This window comes from Triturus cristatus, chromosome 6 (genome assembly GCF_964204655.1).
Source record: "Triturus cristatus chromosome 6, aTriCri1.1, whole genome shotgun sequence".
In the NCBI taxonomy this organism is placed as follows: Eukaryota; Metazoa; Chordata; class Amphibia; order Caudata; family Salamandridae; genus Triturus; species Triturus cristatus.
The window spans coordinates 1,525,019,279-1,525,028,817 of record NC_140589.1 but is presented as its reverse complement, the minus strand read 5'-3'; the positions used below and the strand labels follow the sequence as shown (position 1 = coordinate 1,525,028,817).

Sequence of the window (9,539 nt, the reverse complement as noted above, 5' to 3'; positions counted from 1 at the left end):
GCCAGCGTCGTGGGGAGATTGTTTTTGTGCAGGAATGTTTTTGTGCAGGAAAGGGCACCTTCCTGCACAAAAACAATCACTACAGGCGTTTTCCTCTTTCAATGCGTGCTGTAGAATTCAGCATGCATTGAAAGAGGAAAAAACTAGGAGAAATTGAAAACATTTCTCCTCGTTGCGCCTCGCTACGCCACGTCTAGGGTGGCGTAGCATTCAGACGCATCTCCAGATTTACGATTTCTCGTAAGTCTTGAGATGTCTTGTTCCTTGGGTGTTGCATGGGAACACCCACAGCAACACCCATGGACCGCCCCTTCAACGCAAAGTGCTGCATGTGAAGGGCCCGTATTTACATGGAGAGGAAAAGTCAAGCAGGGTGGCTTTTGCTGTCCTTGTAAATATGGAGGAGTCCTCTGTGCTACCAGTACATCACGAAAAGTGACGTACTGGTGGGGCAGAGGGCTAGTAAATCTGCCCCTTAATGTGTCCGTCTGTAATGGAGCTGATGCTCATGTAAAGCGCCCTGATACCTTTGTGTCGAGTTTGCCCTATATAAAACTGCAAAAAAAAGTCTTGCAGAACTACCAAAGTGTTGCAGCAAACCGTTTCTCACTAGCTTGTATGTCTGCGACGTCACGTAAGCACTGCACAGCCGCAATCAAAATCAGACCCTCAGTGAGTAGGAATCAGTTTATTAGTCATTTTTTGTGATAAAAAGAGCTTTCTTACATAATATTACATTAAGGGAGTACTTTTTACTTGTCACAATGTTTAATTAACACACATAGGAAAGAATCCTCAGTTTAATAAGTTATGTTCATTATTTACCAAAGTTTGCTTGCGTGCAACTATGACACAAATGCAATGTAGAGCTCTGCTGCGGGCCCTTACAATAGCAAATTGACAATATGTTCACTGCTGACAAATGAGGTGAATCCGTCATCTGGAAGTCATGAGGTAAAATCCCAGTTGGCGAAACTATTGATTTAATCGGCGAGGGCATTCCAGATGCTCACACCGTTCTCTTTCTTAAAGAGGCCATTCCTCAACCAATTTTGCATCACCTAACAATAAGGGCTTCGAATGGGGTTTTGTTTGATGACCTCTTAGTCGGTTGCAGAAATCATTGTAACATGATTTATTAGTTAGCCGCTTTAAAACAGTTAGGTGTGTCGAAACACAGAATTCTAAGCCAGTGAGTGCTCTGCGTAGTCACCATTCGCTTAATTGAGTCTTCAAAATAAATGACACATTTTCAAAGCAAGCTCCTCGTCTCTCACACTGCGCATTCTGCAAAGAGCGGCTTGCTGCCTTCTCAGGATCCCGCCGCCCGTGTGGGTGGAAAGGAACAAGATTGTGCCCACACACACGCCAAGAAAAAATGTGAAAAGCCAGAAGGAGGTCTTTAATTTGAATAATGTTATGCTAGTTGCAGACTGTCAATCACTTCACACACAGGCACGAGACAGAGGGGATTTCATATTACACGCTGTAATGACATCTGGAAAAACAATCCACCTGTTCTCTAGATGCCATTCCCTGCCTTTATTATCACTTTGGTTTTTATGAGCTTGAAGGATTTTGGAATTCTGGTTTGCACATTGCGAGGTAAGCAAAAGAGAACTTCCGTAATGCAATCTCTTTGGCAGCATCTAGGAAGTGACACGATTATTCACAAGGTTTTTATAATGCGGTTGTTTCTATGGCAGATAATCATACAGCAGTATCCAACCCCTACCTTATACCGCCATGATTCACTTAATTTTGTGTATGGACACTTGTACGTGTAATTCCCTTCGAAAATGCATGGTGTACATGTCTGTTTTCATACAAAAAACTGCGTAGGATTGAAACATGCCAGAGTACTGAATAAACTTGCTCATGGTTTTTGTCCCACACTGCTGCATGGGAAAGACCTTCCCATTCAGAAGTAGCAGTGTAAGGGCTAGATTTAGAGTTCAGTGGTGATGGAAAATCCTCCAACTTCCAGAGAAGAGGTAAATGTGGGCACTGCCCTCTGGTGTAATATCCTGTTCCACACTGTCCCTATGGCTTAGGTCATCTCGGAGGACTCCACATCACCAGAAAATACTAAGGACCTCAACACAGGTGGCTTGGGAAATGGTCTGGAGTTTCTCCACCCCCAGAGTTACTGATACTAAGGGTACTGGTAACTCTAGGGGTGGAGAAAATCTGTCCCGTTATAAATTGCACCCTGACAATACACCTACAAATGAGGAATTATCGGCAGAATCAGTGAATTCGGGGCCGAATCCCCAGTAGTTGCTCATTTGGGCCAGACTTTCACCTGGAGTTCCTAAAAGGTAAAAAAAAAAATCCGATGGGGCCGGTAACTGCTGGAATAAGGTATTCTGTCCCCATCCTGAGGTGCACACATTCAGAATGCTGCAGAATGCGTTGTTTTGAGTCTGGAGTGGGATTACCATGAGACTTGCAAAGAGGCCCATAAACAAGGAAATAAAATCCAATTGTTTGCACGTACATATGCATAAACAGCACCCCTATTAGCACAGTGCATATATTACTGTAGCTCCGGGGTGCGTCTCTAGGGCGTGGAAACACCAGACGTTAAGATGGTAGAACTGAAGACAGAGAGTGGAGAACTATATGACACCCACAGTAAGGAGCAGGGCAATACTTAAGAAATGTCACAGTTTTACAATAACAATACTGTAGAACTGAAAGTAAACAAAATGTAAAGCATTTCTGCATATTTTTATATAATCTGAAAATCATACAAGGGACACAAAAATGCCACATTCAACTGAGGTAATGAGTTCATTGCTTTGAACATGCTCTCTTTGGGACGAGAAGTACCTGAAAACACAATAACAAATAAATATGGAAAGTGGTAGATCAGAACACGTGACCAGTACAGGTGGGAGTTCGATAAATGCATGTGTCAAACTATTGAAAAACACCATGATAAACGCACGGACGTGCTGTCGGCGGAGACAGCAGAGACAATTACGAAAATGCACTTCCTGGCGCCTAGCCGCTTCCCAGCATAGTTGTTGCACGCTTGTTGGCTTCATCGATCCTCGTTTTATTGCAATCAGCCTGGAAAAATAGGAAAACATAAAATAACCATTTAGAAATTTGAAAGAACATAAAATTAAATGAGGTTTATTGTGACATTAGAGAGAATTTGGGGAGAAAAAGAACACGAGAATATCAAATCTTAAACTTTGCACAAAATATTTTAAAACCCACGAAGTGCTCCAGAAACTAGAGGCCAGATTTACTCATATTCGGCACAATGCAGCAAGACATCTTTTCTGCGCTGCATCAAATTGAGAGGGCAGGAATGCGCCATATTTACTTACCTATGACGCATTCCTGCTCACTGAGTGCTTCTTAATGCCAACACAAGAACCATTTCGCTATGGGGCAATGGTGCTTACATTACAGGCAGGCAGGGCCGGACTGGCTGTAGCGGCACCGGGCAATCCGAACGGGTGGGGGCAGGTTTTGAGTCCCTGGGGGCAAAATCGGCCCTGTAAAAAAATCGGCCAGAAACCGGCTCTGCCAAAGAGCTCGGCGGCACCCTTAAGCCCCGGGGGGTGGGGGGGTTGGGGCGGGGGGGGGGGGGGGGGGGCGGCCGAGCACTTTGCCAGGGCCGGTTCTGGTTCCCAGTCCGGCCCTGCAGGCAGGGTTGTTTTGTGCAGGAAGGGGTATATACCTGCACAAAACAATTCCCTGAGGCATTCCCTCTTACTGCAGAACACAGGAAAAAACGAGAAAAAATAAACATATGACTCAGTTAAGCCTCATCTAAGAAGGTGTAGCATTTTGGCGAATTTCTAGGTTTGTTAGTATTAATAAATCAGGAAATGCTCCAAAAACCATGGGTGGATGAATGGGAACACTGATGCTCCACCCACTGAATGCCTTCCCAGCGGAGAGTAGCACAAGGCAGCGACTTGCGCTGCCTTGAGTTACTCCAGATTTTCAATGCCAAGCAGAGCCACGCAGGGGGGCTCTGTGTGGCATAGTAAATCTAATTTAAGGGCTGCGTCGCCTTGCATTGCTTTGCGTGATGCAAGCCCTTAGTAAATCTGGGCCTAGGTACTTAAGTTTCACTGCTGAACTTCATACTTGGTAATTTCCTACTTACAAGGAAAAAAGCAGGTCAGCACAATCTACATTTTGTGCATTAACTTTCATTTTAAATGGGCATCCAGTATACCATAGAATTTGCGTCAACACCATAGCACATACTACCTTTTAGATCAGACGTTTAGAAATTGAAATATCAGCTACTGATACTCTACCTAGAGTTCCGTATATTTTCAGACGCACAGCTATAGCTAGGGGAAGTGACTGTATCTATAAAAAAAGATGCAAAAACCATCTGGAGCTGGATAATGATGGTTCTTCTGGTGCACTGAAGAGCCAAGCACCTGTTTTATGTACCTTCAGAGTATAACATGAATTCAGTTAACCCACATTTTCTCAGACTTAGTGCCTTATTTAAAAACAGCACAAATCAGAAACAGGCACACCTTGTTCAAAATTTCCAAGATGGACTATCTGAATAGAAGGCACTAGCTCAGAGAAGTATTGGGTTAGACACAAACAAGAGGCGCTCAACGCTGCGCTGCAACAGGGGTTCATGATATGACCCCATATTTTCATTGGGCAGATAAGTGTGAGTGCTTGTACTCAGAAAGGGAGTAACTTGGCCCTTACTGAGAGGGTCTCAGAATTACCCATTGGAGCAGAATTAGTATTCCGAGCGGTATGACCAGAGGTGGTATTACTACTCCTGGGTATCCTAGGACATATTTCACCAGGCAAAACCTGGCAAAATATGCCTGTGGAAAACAGCCCCGAATATATGAGTTACATGTCGGAAATCAGTGTATAAACACATACGTTTGAAATAATTCTCCATTGTATAAGGGACATCCCATAATGGTACAGTAATAGGGCACCCTGAAATTAGAGCACGTTCAGATTGGGGTTTCCAGGTGCAGGATATGGTTTGCCACGTAGGGCTCCAAAAGGGAATACAGAATGGTAGGTCAACATGAAGTTTTGAATAAAGGCATGCACAAACTTGATCTTTTGGTAATATATATTTCAAGACAACTAAAGGGATGATCCACACAAGATACTGGCATGCTAGTATTTCATGCTCTTCTAGCAGTTTATCGAATGAAGGTGCTTAGAACCTTATCAGCTCTCTGAAGGTCCATGGTATGGTTCATGTCAGATATTCCCTTTCTTCTAAGGAGGATGGAGACAAGTACACATGATATAGATTATACAATTCTGGCCTGTTTGTTACTAGGACGTGTGTTCTTAAAGTGCCAGCTTAAAGAAATATTTTGCCATTTGCAAGGTTTTATTTTTAAAGGTATTTTCTCACATTAAAAAGCTTTGTAAATCAGAAGCTGGATAAGTGGGGGATACCTAAGCCTCTCCTCAACCAGTTGATCCTATTCCACACCGATACCTGGTTCAAGAACAAGCTGGGAGCCGGGACGCACCTCTCAAGGCGAATCAACACCCCCAAAGGCCTAAAACAAGGGTGTGTTCTAGCCCCCATGCTGTTTAACCTCTTTTTAGCAGACCTCCCAGGGGAATTGGATACATCGCAAGCCCCATGCTTGGGAAATATCTCGCTGTCCGATTCGCCTATACGTGCACGACTTGGTTTTAATAAGCCGGACCCCAATCGGCCTCCAACATCAGCTGAACACCATTAACAAATTCTCGCAATGCAATGCATTACACATTAACTTAAAGAAAACAAAAATTATGGCAGTGAATTACAACAAGACCAAGAAAATCATGTGATTCCTGGATGGGAGCAGCCTAGACCGTGTAACCAACTACCAGTATCTCGGAGTTCTACTCAACAGCAGAGGCTCATACAAATCCCAACTGGAGGCCTTGCGACGGAAGGGCAGCACGAGCTACCTCGCAATGAATCCCCTGAAGAAAGTCCTAGCAAACCGAACATTAGATCCCCTATTACAGGTGATTCGAGCATATTTGTGGCCAATGCTCACATATGGGAGTGAACCAATGCAAGGCAAAGATGCGATAGTTTTAGACAAAATAATTGGTAGGTCATACAGAGCAATCTATCAGCTACCAAACTGTGTGTCACCCACCCAAATACGCCTGGAATTTGGTCTTCAGTAGCAAATTGTGAAAAGAAGGGGAGCTTATATAAAAAGCTGGCACAAGATCAGAGGTGCTGAGCAGGGATCCCTAAATGCGCATCTATGGTTTGAACTGTCACATCGAGAGAAATCACCCGCCAGAGAGTACCTGGTCGAATCATTGGAAAGGCTTGAATTGACCAACCTCTGGGAATCCTCCATAGATCACAAGAGCTTCAAAAAGGTCATAACTAAAGTAACAAAATTTATTTCCACAATAGAAGACAAGGAAACTTTGGCCAAGCGGGCTCAATGATGAACAGTACTTAATGACTACGCAGCTGTCATGCCACAAGCTTATCTAAAAACGGGAGTTAAACAAAAGATAAAAGATTTTTTTTTAAATTGCGCTTTGGCAATATACCAATTCTCCCCCATTGAAAAGGAGACCAGATGAACAGTCCTGTCGTCTTTGTGGATCAGGAAAAGAGGACCTAATACATATTATTTGTACCTGCCCAAGCCTCTTAGACATAAGATGTGCCTTACTTCGAACAACATTGAAGCAGAAGGGCATCAGGACCTGAAGGCAGGCAGTAAAATTGTGTTTTAATCCAGAAGAGATCCAACTAAACTTCAGATTTACAAAGTATTTTGATAGAGTGGCAAAAAGACTTAAGCTTAAGTCACAAGTCTACTTTTACTGAGCACTTTAACAGTCAACCTGCATACCCCTCCTACATTCAACTCATGTTTGCATTTTTGAAGCACAAGCACTTTATCCATGCTCTTAGACACGTCAAAAGGCCTGAACAGATACTCTGAAACATTTGCACTTTGTCCATATTTATATCCGTCTCAAAAGAGCTGAACAGATAATAAAACCGAGACTCAATACAACCTCTACCTAAAGCATAACAGTTTGAAAGACTGGATTTTAAATGTTAAAGCATAAATTGAGATAATGTTTTTTATCTTCTCTGTTTTTTAAGTACTTTTAATGCCTCAATGTTTTTTTCTTTTAAAATTGTGAGTTTTAAATAACTGTACAATAAAATTACTTACTTACATCCTATAGGGATTTGCTTATGTTCAAAACTATGTGCACAATACTATGTCCTAATAAAGTCAATGTTGTGATCAAAATTGCACGGATATGAATAATAAAGTAAGCGATGTAATGCTTTTTATGTTCAACTATGTCCACAGCTAAAAGCTTATATTTTGTTATATTAAAACATTTTAAAAAAGGGCAAAAGGTACATTTTACAGCACCATTTTCACATACATTGATTACAAATCCTGATTAAAGGGACAGGAATTAAATATTTCAAAAATATTGTGGTGTGCCAGATAAACCTTATTCTTTTCTTGTATTAATGGGGCTCACCCTTGCAAGAATTGTTTGAAGAAATGATGGCTTAATGGTCCCTAATAATTTACTAAAGACATATGTATTACAGCCAGTTAACAATCTCATTGTTCAACTTCACAGGTTTACAGTTTATGTTTACAGCATCTTTTTACACTTCATTTACCCAGTCTGCCCCATCCTGCTAGATTCTCAGTTACATGTTACGATGGAGAATCTACTTAGAATGGTCAGGTTTAAAAGATCAAAAATTATAACAATCCCACAATCACATAAAATCCCACATTCACATACCATAGACAGCAAAGTTAGAGAAACCCTACAGGCTCACACAGCAAATGTACTGCTAAATTATACAGAGTTTACAGGACCAGAGAGCAGACAGATTCGCTCAATTGTACCTGATTAATCTCAATAGCAGTATAGATATAACACATTCTTTTCACAGCAGAATGAAATGCCTTCACCCAAGTCAAGAAACAACAGCCAGAGCAGTAAGTGTTCTGTGGCACTAGGCAACAAAAATCAGCAACAAGCCTCCAGATCTATACTTGCCTAATAATTTCACTTCTGCTCAAGGACTGTCAGGACTTACTCTACAGCAGGTCTCATGGTTGCTAGTCCAAGGAAGATTCAGAAACAAAGAGTGACATGGCACTTGTGGATGGTGGGCCAGCGAAGGTTGGGGAGTCTTCAATGCAAGTATTGTCGTGCTAACCATTCTGAGATGTGGAGGCCCAAGTACAGAGAATAAGAGGTCAGTACAAAGCAAGATGCCAATCAGGTCCCTTTCTGGTTCACAATAGCCAGACCAATATTAAAGGGCTGTATTCTCAATCAGTCTTCGACTGGCATCTGCTCCTCATTGCAGTTCATGTTTGGCTCCCCTGCCGTTTTCCACTTTGTTATTCTCTTGCATTTTTGTGTGTAGCTTTACCAGTAAGGAATCACTGTGCTGTTGCTGCTTACCTCTTGATATTCCTCATTCAGCATCTTTCATCCGAGAACTTCAAGATTCATCCTTTTGGCAAAGCTGTCCCCTAGCCTCCAGGTGGTGAGTGGGATAAAAAATGATTGTATGTATTTGACTTGCAATTGTCTAGTTGTAAAGTGTGTTCAGACTTTGAATGTGTTCTTACAGAGGATCCAGACAGTTGGCATTTCAGTGTTATTGCCTTTCTGTTCCCTCTTCCTCTGTTTTTCCAGGGCCTGATTGTAAGTGCTTGTGGGTATTAGATAATTTACAAGGATCTTAGGCTTTAGGGAGGCTTGAACCTATCTGCTTGGATTCCAGTTTTAGACACAGGCATGACAATAACAACAACCTCTGATTGCCAAACCTACCAAAGCAGGATATCTGCACCACACACTCTAAACTCTGTCCCCTAAACCTTAAAATAAAGCAATCAGATAATCAAAGGTATAAGCATTGCAAACGTGCCAGGATACCCTTTTAAGGGAAGGGACAAACCATTCTATCAGAATGTTCTTCTGCCATACAAGTGAAAGCAATCATCTGTTCTTCCCTATGAACTGAGATATGACCTGAAAACATCTTATATTAAACCAATCCTAAAGTGGTGGGCACTAGACCGCTTGGACCTAGCAAACTACAGACCAATAAATCTAAATCTGCTGCTCCATTAACAAAACAGACTACTGTCCCATAAATAAACAAGATTCAGACATGGAAGAAGAACTGAACCAGGATTAAACTCCATCTGGGTTGACTTCAAGAATTCCACTAATTCAAATGGAGTCATCACATTACTGCTCTCGGTCTTTCATTACTATATGACTCCAAACCACCAACTACTAGCCCAAAGACTATATGACACTGGAATCCAGAGTTCGGTCGAGGATTGGTAACCTCAAAGGTAGTCCAAATTGTCCCCTGATCACTTCTTGTCCATTCACCTGTTAGACAGGTATCCCTCATGGCTCAACATTCAGCCGCGTTCATTTTTAATGTGCACCTGCCCTCACTTCATGATTTTGTCAACTCCTTTAAGCTTACCTGCTAGAACTATGCT

At 42.1% G+C, this 9,539-nt stretch overlaps 1 protein-coding gene across 10 annotated transcripts in view; it reads right to left on the bottom strand.

Annotated features, from left to right (window-relative positions):
- Nucleotides 1–673: 673 nt before the first annotated feature.
- The window catches only part of LOC146821629 (synaptosomal-associated protein 25-like), a 491,673-nt gene continuing 482,807 nt past the window's right edge, over nucleotides 674–9,539 (bottom strand). For all 10 annotated transcript variants that reach the window (XM_085612668.1, XM_085612672.1, XM_085612670.1 and 7 more), the window contains one exon: nucleotides 674–3,078. In XM_085612668.1, the coding sequence (XP_085468794.1) occupies nucleotides 3,010–3,078 (69 nt within the window). In that variant the 3' untranslated portion in view covers nucleotides 674–3,009. The remainder of the gene's footprint in view (nucleotides 3,079–9,539) is intronic.